Genomic DNA, 19017 nt, shown 5'->3' on the forward strand with positions numbered 1-19017 from the left:
GGCTAGGTTCATACACAGCCGGATACAAATGGTGATTAGGGAGCTATTATTATTCCCACAAGGTTAAAAGAAATGGAAAAGGTCTGCAATCCATGTATTCTATTACCAGCATTAACATGCCCATGATTACATTTGATTCCTTTATAGAACATCTCATAAAAGAGTTTGGAAATAGGCGTACACAGACACCAACATAAAGATAAATTTTAAAATGTGAGATTTTAGCTTTAGCTTCTTAAAGCCTACATAAAAATGTTCAAATACAAATTTTCTTTTGCATATGAGTTCTAAACATCTACAAATGAGAAGCTTTTTGTAAAGCGTTTAGAGGCAGAAAAAGAGTATAAAAGATAATTTCAAAGGAAGGTATTTCCTTAACATGTGTATTCATTCTAGTATCTAACAATAAATATCTCTTCATGCATGTGGTATCTGTAAAGATTACCCAGTAAGAGTTTCCACATACTTAAACAATCATACACATGTATCAAATAATTGAGCATAACAAATTTTTAATCAACAACTCTCCTTATAACCAAAACCATTTTTTTTCAAGATGATAAAGCAAAACTGTACTATACTCTCAGGAATGATTTGATATTATTAAAAGTTAGAAAAGACAAAAAGAGCATAAAACAAATATTAGTCTTTTGACATAATTTCTTTAGCCACACGTATTTTAAATATCATTTAGAAATGCTCATTTTTGCCAACCGTGGTTAGTACTTGCTTATTAACCAATATATGTTGTCCATTTATATTATCTTGGGCCAGGAGTGAGGAAGTGTAAGAGAAAGGTAGTAAACTATTATTTTATTCAGAAATTGTATAATCTTTTATTTATGTTTTGTTCCTTAGAAAGGTAACATTTTTGCCTAAAACAAAGTATATCTTATTTCACTGATATTTTATAATTATTTTATTATGTTGAGAAATCTGCAACTTTTATGTATATCGAGAGTTAAAAATCATAGCTACAATTAAAACCTAAGTTTCAAGCAACCAGAGATATAATAATATCATATAGAGTGACAGGAAATTTACAAGCACATCGTTAATGATGAAATATCAAATTTTGTTCACTAAATGAACAAAAATACATTTTTGAGATTTTATGAAGAGGCCTATCTTTACTATATAACTAATGATTAATGATTTTTACTACAAAATTATTGTGGTGTTATTAGAAATTCTCGGATTCACAATATGCTACACTAGAAACATGGTAACTTCGAGCAATCACCAATAAATATACAATGCTTTGTCAAAGGGAAATAGTAAGAAGAGGACTGAAATCATTGTACCCTTGCTTCTATGATTTAAAATTTTTTATTCCTACATTTGAAAACCCATTAGCTTGAAAGCTTTTTAGCAATTCCTTGCTTCTTCCTTAGACATGGGAAAAAGTAATGGATTTCACTGGACAACTTTTTACCAGCTATTTCACCGTCTTTATGTTTCCCAGCACCTTACTGCAAAGTACCCCCTGCTCCCCCCTCCCCCCCACCAGTTTCCCCAGAAATGTTTTAGACTCTGGGCACAGTGAACATACTTCGGACTCAGAACTCCATATCCCTTCCTGCAAGGAGAAGTCTGGAGAACTTTTCTAGTCTGAGGTCCTGGATACTACCTGAGAAATAATAATTTTTAAAAAGTGGGCGTCATACTATATCCTGATAATTCCACAGAGGCCAATATCCTTTTTTTCCCCCACCAAATACTGAATTATATTTCTTCAATTTGGGTCCATACAAGAAGCTGATTATGTAGTGTAAATTTAGGGGGAAGAAATATAGCAATTGTGACTGAATTATAGAGCAGAAAGCCTGTCCTGCTCAAGTGTGTATTTATACTTATTTGTAGTTGCTCATGGTCACTTGTATTTGGGGTTGTCATTCAGTTCTATAAGGGGTTTTCAATGGATCTACTGTAGCACCGTACACTTGTTGGTTGTATGCAGTCAATGGTTCTTCAACATAGCTCAGCAAAAGCACTTTTCAGCATCTGAATTAGCTTGTTTGATCATGGGTTGCTGTGAAATATAGACTTCTTCAGACTTCTGAGGTAAAAGAGCTCTCCTCCACTCATGAGATTATTTTACATCTAGCAGGAGCTTAAGATATATACTCACTCATTCAGATATGCAAATTCAACCATCAGAGACAAGTAAATTATGCAAGATGATGCACATTTCATTTTAGCTAGAAAAAAATGTGCAAACACTATACAATTCCATTTCAGAGAGCTATACTTGCACCAAGTTGAGATGCACTGAACAAAAGTTGCAATGTAATATCCATGTTTCCACAGATTGGATTCAGCTTTGAAGAGCTGTTTTACATTTACTTGAAGAGGTTTTATATTTCAATACTTTTATATGCCTTTTTCATAGGTATTTTCACAAATTATTTTCCCAAACTACCAAACTTGTATTCAACTTTCAGAAAATAATTACATCACTATTTTATGAGTATGTTTTTCATATTTATATGATTTATATACAAATATGATTAACATTTTAGACATTCTAGTTAAGCTCCAATCATCCACAAATCTAAATTTTCCAATATAAGGCCTTATTTTCCAATATATGTTATTTATATCAATAATAAGTCTGTTTACCAACACTTCTACTTGCTGAATAAATTTCATGTAACTCGTGTATACCCCTCATTAATGCTATAGCTTTTAGAGGACACCTTTAAAGGAGCAAATGACATCATCTAACAACTTGACGCGGTTATCGCCCTTGTATAATACACATTTAATTCGCTCCAGGTTTAATTTTAAAGCATGAATTCTAGAATTTGTGAAGCAAACAAAAGAAATATGGTTCCTCATATTTTACTATCAAATTTTACAAAACAGAATTATTAAAAGCAGATAAAGGTTTCTGTGGCTTATGATATGCTGAGTGATGCCACAGCAATACAACTGAGTGAAATAACTGATGTGATGTTTTTCTGTTCAATTTCATCTCTATACTTTAACAATATTCAGAAATAGTGACCTGTTTAATGAAAATAAAAGAGCATACATGAAAATGTCCTGATTTGTAGTGACTGTTACTAAATATGCTTTCTGAAACCATTAAGGAATTGTAATTACCAACAGCACAATAATCAAATTCAGCCATGACACATTTCTAAATCTTTGCCAAAAGTAAACCTTCTTATAAATTCACATAGGCTTTGATGAAATAGCAAGCTGGTCGGGAGTAGGATATTGCCCTGCATCTTGAGAGAAGCCTACGTTTGTCTTACCAGTTCCTCACGAAAGATGTAGTAAATAGGTTGGGGGTAATGGGTATTTTCTTGATAATTAGCTGTGTAGGCAAATATGTTCTTTGGCAGACAATATAAATGTTGATTTAAGGACCAGCCAATAAAGAGCGCTAAACTGCAAAACACTCACTGCTCAATTTCTCACAGATTTGGTTGAAGACTTAATCCTAAAACTTAGGTTTCCATTATTACCAAATAACACACTACTACGAAAGTTGTGACATAATGAAATATATTTCACTCATACTTCATATGTAGCTGCTTAATAATTTCCACATTTTACAAGTTTATACTATTCAGATTAACATAACTAATAATGATGAATAGTAACAGACAAGTCATTGTGGACCACTGTTTTATAGTGAAACTTATAAAACTCCTTATTTTCTTAAACACATAAAGCAATGCATTTCCACTGAAACTAAGGCATCTATAAAGCTAGTAAAGATAAGTGGTAATCTATCATAAACACCAGTAAATTTTAGTTTATGTCTAGGTTTAAGAGATCATCTTTAAAGAAAATGGTTTTAAGCTGGAAGCGAGATACACTGTTTTAAAAACAAAAATAGCACAAGATAAGTGGCATATACTCCGGCAATTTTCTTTAACGCAGCTTTTTCAAATATAATCTAGTCTACAGTGCACTCAAACTGCAGAAACATCCAAATTAGGAAAGAAAAAAAAGAGATACTTATCCTTGCAAAAAGGCCCTATGCTCAAAGGAACATCTGAATAAAATTGAGACATCTGCAGTAAAGTTTTACCTTCTCCCTAGAATGTTTGAGATGAACTCAGTGTAACACTGTCTTCCAAGAAAAGACAAAGTGATCAATGCAAGAACATATCAGGCTGCCTTGGACAGGCCAATCAATGCAAGAAAGAACCTTGCCCAGGGCCTTATGCAAATAGAAGCACGTCCTGCAACCTAGGGAGGGAACATGCGCAATAGATCAACTGGATCTGAAAAACCTTACAGCTATATCAGCTTCAGACAGTAAATATATACTGATGAATACCTCACACTTCCTGCGAATTCTTAAAATGTGTTTTTATGAGCTAAGGAGAATTCTTAAAATGGGTTATTTTTAAGAGTTAAAAACTCCTTCTGGGAGTGCAGCAAAGGGGAAGAAAACATCATGGGAGAAACACTCAGCATTACTTTTAAGGGTGTGCAAATAAAATTTTGGTTTCTTAAAATTTCCTGGCACAGTTGAATTTTGCTGACATTTCAGAAGGTCAATTTTTTTGTATGTTTGCATTCATAGGCAGGAAATAAAAATCTAGAAAAAGCAAATACTGTTCTTGAACAGGGAATAAATGAAATGTTGTAAGAGAAATAATTCAAGATATAAAATTATAGTCATCATTCTCAGACTAAAAACTCACCCAGTCACCAAAGATTATTCTCCATGGTGGCTAACCTATTGATATAGGAGCGGTTTGTCTTTTGAAGTTAGTATCTGTATCTCCAAAATCACTCTAAAATCTGACTAGAATGTATAATAAGCTCAAGGGCTACTTAGTACACAAAGCTCTGTCCCTGTCAAATGGTCTTGAAGGCAAGTCAGATGCTTTATAAGGCTACATCAAAAACACTCAATTATCAGGTCTTCAAAGGACTACTTGAGTGCAAAATTATTTCCTAAATATTCTCATTTTTTGTTTTTTTTTAAACCTGTTTCTTCTTATGAATTTCACATTTAAAAAAAAGTCTTTCATAACTTAAAAGAAGTTAAAAATTATATTTTAAATAGGAATTATAATGGCAGCAACTATAATATAGATACTGCCAAGCAAATAAGAAAAATTCTGTAAATATCTACTAATATATTTACTTTAATTGTCTTCTACTTTGGAATTTTAAATTAAAAATTTTAGCTGCAGATGCATTTTCTATCAGGTATGTAGCAAATATTTCTAATATTAAAAATAAAATAGACAAATTTTCTTTTAGCTATTGATATATGAACTTTTCCTGGCAAAATACTACATAAAATATGAAAATCAGACATCTATTATATAAAGTTCACTATTTAAAGCTGTTTATTTAGCTGTTAAAAGGACACAGATATCTTAAGACACTGGTTTATTTAGCCAATGGAGGCAAATATAAGACTATACAGGATAAACATAGCTCACTTTTTTCTTTTTCACATTTCTAGTGCGTTCTACACTGGTAAAATGTTTATTTTCAGTTTACTTTAATAAGATTTTTTTCCCTAAAGTATAACTAAACCTATCATTCATTTGTTTGATCCTCTTTACTTAGACCTAAAGCTTTATAAAAACTTTACTATTTACATGGAGAAAGCATGATATAAAATCAGAGCAATATAAAACTCTCATAACTTTTCAAATATTAGGTATCAGATGAAATGCTTATAATAAATCAGAAAAGCATGAAGTAGCAGGTTAATTATAGGGACTCAAATGTTTCCTTTTCCAATTTTAATTTCAAATATAAGAATTTTGAGTGGTCTGATTTTCACAGTAAAATGTAAACTCCGATTTACAGTAAGTAAAATACAAAGGACCAAGAAACTATGGTTTCACTTTTGTTACAATATTTAAATTGTTATATTTTCTCCAATATGTAGGAAAAAATGTAGAAAAACAATTTTAGAGTATTATCACCGAGTATTTGATATGTGTTGACATTGTGACAGCCACTGAATAATGAAATTCTATCCTTCCTGATATAAATCTGCACAATATGTGTGCTTTTTGCTTTTAAAAGTATATTCTCAATTTTAAAAGTATGTCAGGTAAGATATTCAGTTTACCAAAGAGGCTTGTGCTTTAAAATATAAATACAGAATTTCTTCAAATGAAAAGTTCCCTCATTAATTAAAAAATTCTAATTTATCAGAAAAATATTTCATGCAGTTTTCCCAAAACCAATCAGAGGAAAGAGTGTTTCATGGGCAAAATCATTGATTCTGAGATTGGATTTCTATTGCAAACTGAATGAATTTCAATCCTGACTCATCTTCGTTGTGCAACTTGGCACAAGTTCCTCAACCTTTCCGACTCCTTCATCTGTAAAACAGGGCTAATAATACCTACCTAATAAAGTTAAACGTAAGTTGTACAATGCCTAGCTAAAATAATGTTTAATGACCAAATCTAGTAGTACCCTAAACTCTCTTCTGAATGGCAGTATGCATAACGGTTATGAGCATGGCTTTGGAGCCAGAAAGCCTAGGTTTAAATTCTGGCTCCATCACTTAGCAGCTTGTAATCTTAGTACTTAATATTTTGCTGCCTCAGTTTCCTCACATGTAACTGAGGATTATAATACTACTTACATCATAAGGATTACATGAGTTAATAAAGAACTTAAAACAATGTCTGGTACTTGGTAGGTGCTATGTTATACAGCTATCACTTCCAGGTGTAACTTACAGACGTGGACAACGTGAAGGAGCAAACGCTGATAGCAGAGATTGTTCCAGTAAGACTTGAAAGGTCAATTCTATTTAGTTGGTATTAGAAGACAGCTGTCTATTTCCAGCATGGAATGAGTTGCAAAGAAGAGCCACCCAGGGGCCTGGCCAAGGAAACTCACCTGCTTTCCAGATTTTCATAGTGTTTTCAATTTTTCTGCTTAAACTGAATTTCCAGAACACCACATCAAAACACACTCAAAATTTAAATAAAAATGATGTGGGGATTTCCTGTTATTTTAAATTTTCCACACCTTTTCTCCCCTTCATTAGTTTGGGTAATTAAGAACTGATTAAAATAGAAAGTCTGCTTGGAAGGCACAAAAAAGAATAAGCAGTGAACAGGCTAGAGAATAAAAACTAAACAATCATGTAATTCAACAGAGAAATATAGAATTGAATCCTGAAATACATGAAAGACCAGGAGATTGTTTTAGGGATAAGAGTCACCATAGTTAGTATGATATAATGTTTACTCTGCATAGGTACTTGATGAGAGGAGAAATAAACAAAAACTCACTGTGACAAAGCGAGAGGTCACACTTTTAAAGGGGGAAAATATATATTTATATGTTTCTCACCTGTAAAATGGGGATAACAGTACTTATAAAGTTATGATAATTAAATGAGATAAAGTATATTTATATAAAGTACACGCTTAGGACAGTGCCTGGTACACAGTATCATTTAATTTAAGCATTAGTGTTGCTGCTGATGAATATGACGATGATGTCACTACGTTCTGATTTGCAAGACACTCATAAATACTAGTTCTATTTAAAATGTTCATTTTCAAAGATACTGCTATGAATTGCTTAGAACTGTTCTTGACCCAACCATGTCTTAGGCCCCTATGGCTGGCTGACAGATGAAACGGATTCTATGATAATAGCAATGACAGGGTTCTATTAGAGTGAGGCAGGTCTCTAACACAGCAATCAGATATAAAGGTATCTGTTCTGCTTAAGAGTCTATTGTAAGATGTTAGAGAAAATACAAGTGTCATCAAATGTTAAGGTTTATAATATGCTAGAGATAACTAACATGTTACTACATATTTAATGTTTGGACATAAATATAAATAAATTTAATATTTCAATAGATGCCCTAAAAATGTGTAACAGTAAACAAAACTGAAAAATTTACGGCTGAGCCTGTAACAGTGGTAGAAACTACTATTACATTATTAATGGTACTGGAACTAGGAATTTTTTTCCTGAGGTAAATTGAGCAGTAATACTACAAAGGCAACTACATAGGCTAGGGATCTCATATTATATTACAATTTATAGGACACCACTTTACAGAGAAAGTCAAGGTTTCTTTGTCGTTAGCAGACAGGCTATTGGATACCTTTAGAAATTCAACATTTATAATTATAAAGCATCCCTTGATGCCTTATAACTGGAGAGAAGTCAAGATAGGAAATTTCTATTGGAGGAGAAAGCTGAGTGCGCTCTATCTTTCTGCCCAGTGCCTCTCTTTTAGAAAGATAAACGTCAAAATTTTCTTCTAATTCAGATGTCTGATTAATGTAGTAAAGAAATTTGAAGATAGATGTTAGAAGTTAGATATCAAGATTTATGGATATTTAGACATAAGCTAGGTATGTTAGAAGTTAGGACACTTTTTAATCATTTGACTCAATTATAAAATAGTCACTGAAATATTAAATAACAATTTTTTATTGTATTCTAATGTTCTTTAATAAACTTATTCATGAGAAAAATTCAAATAAGGTATGGAAAATTAGGAAGAAATCTGAATACACTAATAAATATATAAATAGGCAAACTAATTTCTAGAGGGTATGAAATTTAACTTGTTCAATTTAATCACAGAAAACTAAGTTTTGGGTTAGGGTTAGGTTTGGCTACTTCCCTTGATTCGAGATTTTAATATCTTAGTCGATTTTCTACATTCATTGATCAATTTTCATTAATGGTCCTTCCAAGTGTCCAAAACTTCAGGGTCACAAATTGTACCTCCTACACACTAAAGCACACTGGTGCTAAATGTCCTTGTTGGTCAGCTTTGTTCTCTCATCCACCTCACTCTGCTCTATTGTGTGGCTCTGTATACAAATGTTACTTTCTTCATTCTGACCCAATACAGCACCATCTGAGATCTGCTTCTGACAACTTATGTATATATAAATCTAGGATCAAAATTATTTACTGCGTATTATTACAGGTCCAGCTGGGCTAGGCAGCATAGTAAGAACCAAAGAAAATAGTGGATTTATTATTTATCCTCTGCCAATTAAGAAAAGGATTCTGAGGTGACTTAAAGCAAAAGACAACTATGAATTAAGACACTATTATAAGAGATTGAGGCTTGGAGTAACTAATGAAATGGAAAATTAGCCACAGTTCTGGGTTTGCAGGAGACAAAGGTAAAAATGCATGATAAAGTTTTTATTTTCTGACCAAAAGAGATTATCACTTTATCAACAGAAATAATTCTTCCTATTACTTAACTCTAAGACAAATTTACTGTTTAGATCTTTATACTGGGGAAGTTAACCTCTTGGCTAAAATCCCACTTCACAATTACTATATTACTCTCTTTGTTTAATTGTGTTCCTACTTAGAATATAACCTTGAAGCCAGGGATGTGTTTTAATTTGTTTCCCCAGTACTTGTACAGGGTGGGGTGTTCAACTGAATAAATATCTTTGATAGTGTTCTGAACCATTTCTTGTTTTGAGGGCATAATACTCAATCCTAACTCCAGGAAATAATATCTATAAAGTCAAACTGATGTGGTCCAGGTGGCTTTATTGTGATCTAAATTCATTCAATGAGAAAGTGTGGAAAACCTATAACAAAAAATATGAAGTGAGAAAAAAATGAGATACACACACACACACACACACACACACACACACACATTAAAAGTCCCCAACTCTAAAGGTTAAGATCACAGGAGCTTAGAAGAGTAGTATCACTTTGTTTCCCTGGGCCCAAAGAAAGCTTTAGACCGATAGTGTGATCATCTCACAGCCTAAGAGCAGGAAAAATGATACCTCTTCCTACTCCATCTCTTTTATTGCCATAGAAACCTGATAACCAGTGTACCAAGGATAAGCCCTAGGTATCTACATGACCTTAGAATACAGTATTTTACTCTATCTCGTTCTTACTTAAGTCACATAAATTGAACTTCTGCCTTGATTCATCACTTCATAGTCCTTCTGATTTTTCTGCCTACTAGAACCTCTTTCTTTCTCAAGAAAAGACCCACTTCTAAATCCCCAGCCAATGGTTGAAGCCTTAAACCTCACCTGCTTTGTTCATCCTTTCCCCAGTGCTGAATCCTGTTTTTGTATTTTTTTTTTTTACTTCCTTCCCTATAAGTCAGTGAGGTGGAGTTTGGCTCGGGAGAAGAGGTACTCTTAGAACCAATAACTATATTTTGTTTGCTCAGTTATCACCTAATGCCTTGATTTTCTGTTGCCTGCAACCAGATTATACCTCCCGATTCAAACCTGAGCTCACCATGCTCTATAGATACCTACCTAATGATGGTTCACCTGCTCTTCCCTCCAAATCCAAGCTCTCCAGCTGAATTAGCTCTTCTTGAACCCATCCTGAACTCTAGTAATGAGACCTTTGTCCAGATCTGGCTTCCATTCTGTCCTCTCAAGCTTTACCTTAACATAAATCTAGTATGCTTCAAGTCTGAGTCTACTTGGCTCCCCTGTGCTAATCTGAATAAATTATTCAATAAAAATTGAGGTCTAACTTCTAAGATAGATGTCAAATGGTTTTGATTACAAAATTTTTTGTCTTCTAAGAGCTCTTTGCAATTTGCAGTGTCAAATCAGAGGTGTCACTGTGGTTGGGAATCTCATATAGGGGAGTGCTTACATTGAGTGATCATCATAAGGCTATAAGAATAGTAAAAACAGCTCCATTATTAAATGAAATGTGTTTTTCTATAATCCCTCTTATAAAAGGCTTACAATAGTCAATCATGCTCTCATATCTGCAGTAAAATACAAAATCTCTCATTAAGATCTTTTATAAAACCAATGGAAAAAGAAATATTTCTTATAGAAAGATTTACATCTAACAAATTAATATATCAATTTCTCTGGGTTCTCCTCAACATGTTATTGTGCTAATTTTAGCAGACAGTGATTTCCTGGCAGTCTTTTGTTGAATTAAGAGATAGAGTGCCCAATCTCTCAGCTGCAGTAAGATCTGGATGCAGTCCATCTATATGGATATTGAAAAACCTCCTCCAAAGGTAATTCCAATGGGGTAGTATGTATCCATTACTCTACAAAAAGATTCTATAAAAGATTAGTAAAATCTTTCTCCATTTCAGCTTTCTGAACAACCTGATCCTGGTGTGACTGAGAAATAAAACATTAAGGAGCACATTAGATCCTAAGTAGAAATGATCTATGAAGAATGGAAATAATTACAAGTAACATCATAATTAATGATGAAAAAAGTGAATGTTTTCTCCTTAAGATCAGGGACAAAAGGATGTCCACTTACAGAGGAGGACACACATAAGGGATGTGACCGAACTTATAATTTGTACATATCAGAACTAATATTCAAACCCAGGTCATCTTCTTCCAAGTTTCATGTTCTTCTACTACACTGGGCTTGGAGGCCAGGGGTAGAGGTACAGTGAGATGAAACAATGGCAGTAAGGAAATTAGACTAGAACTGAAAGTTTCTATTGGGAAAAATACAGTTGGAAAGAGATAATCAGATTATACAGAAAGTCTTAAAGTGACAGAGAGGAGAGATGATGCAAGAGACAATACGGAGCCAATATGAGTCTGGAATGGCATAGTAAAAAGGGGGTTTAAATAGTATCGATCATGGTGTGGTATACAGGATGGAATGGAGAGAAAAGAGAGCCAGTAAGAAAATGGGTATAAGAGTTCAGTGATACTGTTGTGAAATGATGAAATTAACAGTGGGCACAGAGAGGAAAAGACATGATCAATATTTCAGAGAAAAAACAACCTGACAAAGTACGTTGGTTGGTTAGATATGGGAGAAAAGGAGAGGAGTTAACATAAACATTAATAAACTGAGTCATTCTTTTAAACAGTGAGATTTCCTAATACATATTAAAAATCATTTGAGTAAAAGTTAAAAAAAATCAAACCTCAATACATAGGTAAATTGTGAAGCTTAACAAATCACATCTGTATATGTAACTCTTTCCTTTTAAAACTCTGATTTGAGTACTTCCCTGGTGGCGCAGTGGTTAAGAATCCGCCTGCCAATGCAGGGGACACAGGTTCGATCCCTGGTCCGGGAAGATCCCACATGCCGTGGAGCAACTAAGCCCGTACACCACAACTACTGAGGCTGCGCTCTAGAGCCTGCGAGCCACAACTACTGAGCCCGTGTGCCACAACTACTGAAGCCCGTGCACCTAGAGCCCATGTTACACAACAAGAGAAGCCACCACAATGAGAAGCCCGCACACCATAACAAAGTAGCCCCCGCTCACTGCACTAGAGAAAGCCTGCACGCAGCAACGAAGACCCAATGCAGCCAACAATAAATAAATAAATAAATAAATAAATAAATAAATAAATAAATAAATAAATAAATAAATAAATTTATATTAAAAAACTCTGATTTGATATCTCATTTAGTCTATTGACCACAACTATTAAATATCCAGTATATGCAAACATTTTCCCCAATATCTACATATCTGCATAATCATTGCTCATTACTCATTGTTATCTGTTGTGCTTGGATACCCTTCATATCCACTTCGACATGCTTCTGTAGGTGTGTACAGGGAAAGATATTACACCCTCTTCCTCTTTGTTCAGCTTTCCAGATCCAATGTCACTAAGCCATGTAGAATTTGTCTCCTAATGTCTAATGTGTGCTTCTTCTTTACCATTCCCACCACTTCTACGTTGGTAAAGCCTTTTATTGGATCTTACTTGGACTCTTGCAACTAACTCCTAAAATTACTGTTATCGCCAATCAATCAAAAGACAGTATCTATAGTATATGCAAAAAATTAAACAAAATTGAATATAGGAGGCAAAAATAATATAATCTCTGGTTTCTCTCTAAGGAGCATATAAAGTAGAGAAACTATATTGTTTTCATATAAAACAACTAGAGAATTAAGATAGCGTTCCATACAAGTTGTAATCATCCCATGCATTAACATGCTATTTGTATCATGTAGGCAGCCAATTCAGAAATTCAAGTTGTATTACAAATGGTGACTTATTTTTACTGAATTACTTACATTTTAAAGTAGGTTTGTAAGAAGTGTTTTTGGCCTGAATTGTTTTGATACTCTAATGGCTCAATTTTTCTTTGTTTATCCGCCCTTATTCTACCTCTCCTCAATTCTTCATTCCCAGCAGCCCATTTTTTAGCATTGATCACATTAAGCAGATATGCTATTATCCAATTTGCTTTGTTCTTTGTAGACAAAATGTAAATGATGTTTCTTTAAGGTCATAGTTAACTCATGTCACTAAAGGTAAAAACTAATTCTTTTAGTCCCATTCCATTTTCTTTTCAGTGTAAATCCAAATCATGCTCTAGGCAATTTTAAAAGATCAACTTAGAGTAGACTGAGGTTGAGGGTCCTCACACAGCTAAGTCCAAAAAATAGTCCTCTATCAGCTACTGAAGGTCAGCTTTGGCTGCCTGGAGGCTAGAGAGCCCAGCATGGAACAATGGCAGGAAAATAGAGTTCCCTTCATTCCTTAATTCACATGCAAGTGAGGTGCCAATCAAGTGCTGACAAGCATGGAGAAACCAAAATCAAAAGTGGGTAGAGATACACTTTCAAAAGGTGCAGTTTTCACACATTTCTAAGAGATGTTTTTAATGGTGGCTGAGAACATACCACTAATAACATGGAAAAGAAAATAAAAGTAATATGAAAAATACTAATTTTATATCAGCTGAGATGATTCAATAAGCTAATGAAATATATTTGCTAAAATTGTCTAATGTGTTCTAAAAGAAATATCAACAATCTCACTTTGACTAAGGAAAGAAATCTGAATGCAAATTGATGTACAGAGCACTGCAAACAGGGAAGGTAAGGTGAGTTAAGATTGGAAACTGGGCATTGACAAGGAAGCTAACTCATTTCCAAATAAAAGAAAAATTTAAGCTTGCTTGATTTTGTCAAACTAACCATCATCTACAGTGACAAGAGCAAAGCACTCTGAAATGACCAAGTATGGAAGCAATGGAATCACTTCATAAAATGGCTGGTGAAAGAGATTATGAAAAAGCTTAAAAACTGCATTGTTTTTTAATGACAGTTAATTTCTAACAAATGAGTTTAAAATTTTAACCACTAATCTAAGGCAAAAGCAAGCTGCATTAGTTGTAGATGTTTTTCTAAATGAATTTGGTAAATGATTTGTTGATTATGACTACTAATTCTATCTACCACATATAAAATAGAATTTCTTAGACAGAAATTTAAAGCTTCGAAAATGATGTTTTAATAACGGTAGCATTATATATTGGCATTATTTTTAAATACACAGAAAAGATAGCATAGACTAGGTATGCTACTTTTAAAATTCATTATCAATTCATAAAATAAATAGTTCTTCCCTTTAGCTTTAATGACTGAATGCTAGGATTGTTACCAGAGCTGTCTTAACACATCCATTTTTACTAGGATTACAGAAAGTTTAGAGAATTAGAAACTTGAGTTGTTACCATGTAATGGGAATAAAAGCAGTGAAAAGCATACTTTTAGTATGACTTTTCTCATTATTATAATCAACTGCATACTGTTTTATGAGGTTAGGCCTGATCAAGTTCCAATATTTACTACCATAAACCGAACACTGGTTTTGAAAATAAATCTCTTAACTACCTCTTGTATTCTCAGGCGAATTTTAGCACTTCAAAATAGGATATAATAATAAATTATGTTCTCAGTTTTCAAAAACAATTAGCAAAATATGAAAGCTCTACAACTATTTTGTGCTCTAAATTTAAAAGTAATTTTTCAGATTTCTACTAGTAGTACCTTAATTTTAAACTCCAATTATACGTAATTTTAACTTAATAAATGGCAAGATACATTTTAGCATGGGTCCTGACCGGTACCTGTTTTTAAACAATAAGCACTATAAGTAATTACATGTAATATTGAAACTGTACTAGTCACACAGTTCACATCTAAAATAAATTTTCTTACAATTCATGACCTAAAAAAGAATGTGAACTTGAATGAGGATGGTAGAAAAACAATCTCCATGCATTCAAACATAATGCTACAAACTAGCGCTGTTCCATCCATAAGGGGGGTGTGTGTGTGTGTGTGTGTGTGTGTGTGTGTGTGTGTGTGTGTGTAGAGTCTTGAATCAGGAGTACAATTTTATGATAATTTTTAAAAAGTTAAACTTTACTGAAATCCAAAAGATTTCATGTCTGATGTGTATAATGTACTATTGAGATAAAAAAACTAAACCATAATTTAAGATGTCCACAACTCACTTTCTTGTAAAGTTAATATTAAATATTTTAATCCATGTAAAACAATTTCATATAATACACATACGTTGAAAAATCCTGAGAGAATGAATATTTGTCAACATTTTAAACACCATGAGTTTTCCTCTAAGAATAATGGGGAGAATAGGAAAGAATATTATTCAGCTTTAGGCAAAAACAAAAGGTTTAAACATATTTCAATTTTTTTGGTTGTTTATCAATGCTATCTTTCAAAAATCCTTGAAATTAAGTGGAAACACAATGGCCTTAAATATATTAATCAAGCATTGTCAAAAATTTATGTAAAACTTAGTGTACAATGTTATTTGTTTAGAGAAATTCTTTTCAATAGGTCATAAACTACTTTTTCTTTAGCTTCCACCATCTATACACCTTCTTTACATACCCCCATCAAAGTTACTTGACAAAAAGTAGCAAATATATGAAGTTGAGATAATTGCCATTAATATTTTAAAACCTAAACAAGGTATATTACGTTAAATAGACTTCTCAGTCCTGGTGTTGCCTGTCAGATATGTGATGTGCCAGTGGTTATATTATATTCCTCCTCCCATGCATGCACCTCCTGCAGAGATAGCAGACTACAGAAGCTGACCCTTACTGAGACCATCTTGTCTCTCTGACAAAGCTCCTTTTTAACTTCTTACTTACTGGTTACTTCCTGTGATGGAGAAAAACTTTAGCTCAGCTTGTGATAATTTCACAGGCCCTGAGGACCCTGACCCTAATAGCCTCAAGGTCAGAAGTCAAGTCTTGTTCTGAAACATCTGTGTGCTTTATATTAAAGTGGAACAAAAGTGCAGAAATATCCACCAGTGTGTGACAAGAAGAACAGGCAAAATAAGACTGACACACTGGTCATCTGTTACTCTGGCATCTTAAATTCATTTTTAAAACTGTCCAAAATTCACTTAAATTCCAAATTTGATGTACAAAAGGTTTTTGTTAACTGTCTTAAGGTAAAAATATGGAAATTTATGTTATACAGAAATCTGAAATTTGAATAGTCTTACCGGCCTTCAGACATATTTTAAGTTATTCTGTAAGTCATGAAATTTCATGTTTTATGTAATTTAATGGCTTACAGAAAGAAAACATAAGGTACATATATATCAGTTATATATGTGTGTGTGTTTGTATATATCTATATCTGTATGGTTAAAAGAACTATTTGAAAGGCAACATTCACATTTTAAAAAGGACGTCACACTTGTACGTTAGAGAGCTATCTTAAGATACCCATTATGTATTAAAATAAATAAATTCAGCAGTTAAAAGTACTTGAATATAATTTCTAAAAAGTGAAATCAATTTAAGAAATAAATGATTTATTTACTGATCTTAAGAGAGCACAGTATTGGTAAATTTAGGTCAGCTAAAGTGTTCTCAGGCGTCACCGCTAGTTTTATACCTAAATCATGTGGGTAAGCAATAAGGTGTGGGAAAGTTGAAAAGACCATGGACATATATTTAATTTCCATGATGAAGAGAAATACACAGCAAAGTTTAGAAATGTAAAAATTAGACAACCAATGCTGTGCCGCTTTTAATGTCCACTTTAGGCTATTTGGATTTAAAATTATCAAATGCACTTTTATCAAATTAATCATTTTATTAGAGCACTGGTACCTTCCTGTGACATAAGGGATAATGGACATGGAGCACATTTTTAGGACTGATTATATATCATTAATCATTCATACCTGCACAAAATGTGCTAACTGCAATACTGCATATAATACCGACCAAATTTAGAAATCTTGATAATTTTTCCATTATGTACACATAATCTTCACCCTAGGAATCAGATTATTTTGAAATGCAAAGATTTTTATAACCAAGCATTGAGTTCCACTTAGATTAATGGAAGCTTTCTGATAGTTTTAATACTAATTATATGGATTCTGATCAAGTACTAACTTGAAGAGATAGTAGTTTTGTCAGTTAAAGGGTCTACTGAAATTTTAAACACTTTACAGATAATAATGCTTCAACGATGTACACATAAAACAGGAATCACAAATATAAAATGTATGGAAAGTGGGGCTATAATGTAGAAGTTAAAAAGTAATATGTATAGTGGGAAGCAGCCACAAAGCACAAGGAGATCAGCTCGGTGCTTTGTGACCACCTAGAGGGGTGGGATAGGGAGGGTGGGAGGGAGACGCAAGAGGGAGGAGATATGGGGATATATGTATATGTATAGCTGATTCACTTTGTTATACAGCAGAAACTAGCACACCATTATGAAGCAATTATACTCCAATAAAGATGTTAAAAAAAAAAAGTAATATGTAAATAAGGAACACGCAAAAAGCTTTCTGGTTAGCACTGAAAAGTTCTACCACAATAAAGAAATATACTCTTTTTAAACATCATAAAATTATTTACTCAAAATATGTAATTTTCATCCTTTATAAAATAATTTAAAGTAATGACATCAAGAAAAAGGGAGTGGAGGGGATAAATCTGTAAGGAGTTTGGAAATTAGAAAGAGTTAAATGTGCACTTACCAGTTCAACAAAAGCAAGTCCTCCATAGCTATGAGCAACAAAAAATACATTCTCAGCTGCAGATTGGGCTATGAAATGGTCCCACACATAGACTGCATGTTCTTCAGGAGAACCATTTTCCTATAAGTAAAACAAATATCATATATCAAACTGTATCTAATTATTATCAGAGTAATCAAAAATTAAATTATATGCTTGCTTACATAGCATAAGAAATAAGATGGTTATAGCTCATTCCAAATAATAACAATACAAAAAAACTACATTGAAGATCCAAATTAGGGAATAAATTAGTATTAAACTATTAGTAAATTACTGCTAAACTTAAGTGCTACTATAATATTCTGAAAGAAAGTATTTAAAATAAGCACATTTTTGAGGGGAAATTGCTCATTCTGGGCATATCTGAGATATTGAAATATATCTAAGTACATTAGAATTGCATAGCAGAAAGTCATAGTGGTTTTATGATAAAACAGTGTAACACTAAGAAAAATCAGATACATTCCTATATGTATATTTGAAAATACTTATAGTATACATACATCTAAATTATTTGATTTATAAAGTTTTAAGTACCTCTGTAAGCTGAAAATAAGCAGAAAATTAACAACAAATATTTTCAATTTATATTATTTTAAAAATACACTTTTTTCCTAAAAGAATTTTCCATACATTTTATTTCTAGAACTGGAAGAAATCTAAACATATAAACCTGGGACCTTTTATACTTCTCCTAATTTGCTAATCCCTAATAAATGTATGAATGTTGCTTTAGTTCCAAAAGTTCTATAATAACTTCATTTTATTGTGTTTATTTCTATAGCAGGCACATTTTGTGATTAAACCTAAAACTCGGATAATGTGAAAAAGGAAAAAAAAGAAAAAACAAACAACCAAAGAGCTAAAAAAACCCAAACTGAGAAAAACTAAAACAGATCATGAAAATGTTTTGTACGAATATTTCTTGGAAGCTTTAACACCAAAAGACTAATTCCCTAAGAATGTCATGGTACTAGACAATGAACACAATTTATTCACATTTTCCATCTCAGAAATTTTTAAATATCATATTAGGGTCCAAACGAATGGCTTCACTTACCACCTAAAAGGTATTGTTCCCTAATGACTATCTCTACCCTGAATTTCTCTCCAGAGCTCCAGACCCAAGGTCATTTCCTTTTGAATGCCCCACAGATACTTCAAACTCAATCAATTCAACACCTTGCTAATAATTTCCTCTCCAAACCTGTGTCACTGTCTT

The 19017-nt window shown here is 32.9% G+C and overlaps 1 protein-coding gene across 3 annotated transcripts in view; it reads right to left on the reverse strand.

Moving 5' to 3' along the window:
- ARB2A (ARB2 cotranscriptional regulator A) overlaps nt 1-19017 on the reverse strand; it is a 418857-nt gene that overhangs the window by 171080 nt on the left and 228760 nt on the right. For all 3 annotated transcript variants that reach the window (XM_068535638.1, XM_068535637.1, XM_068535639.1), the window contains one exon: nt 17754-17873. In XM_068535638.1, the coding sequence (XP_068391739.1) occupies nt 17754-17873 (120 nt within the window). The remainder of the gene's footprint in view (nt 1-17753; nt 17874-19017) is intronic.

Source organism: Eschrichtius robustus, chromosome 2, assembly GCF_028021215.1.
Source record: "Eschrichtius robustus isolate mEscRob2 chromosome 2, mEscRob2.pri, whole genome shotgun sequence".
Lineage (NCBI taxonomy): Eukaryota > Metazoa > Chordata > Mammalia > Artiodactyla > Eschrichtiidae > Eschrichtius > Eschrichtius robustus.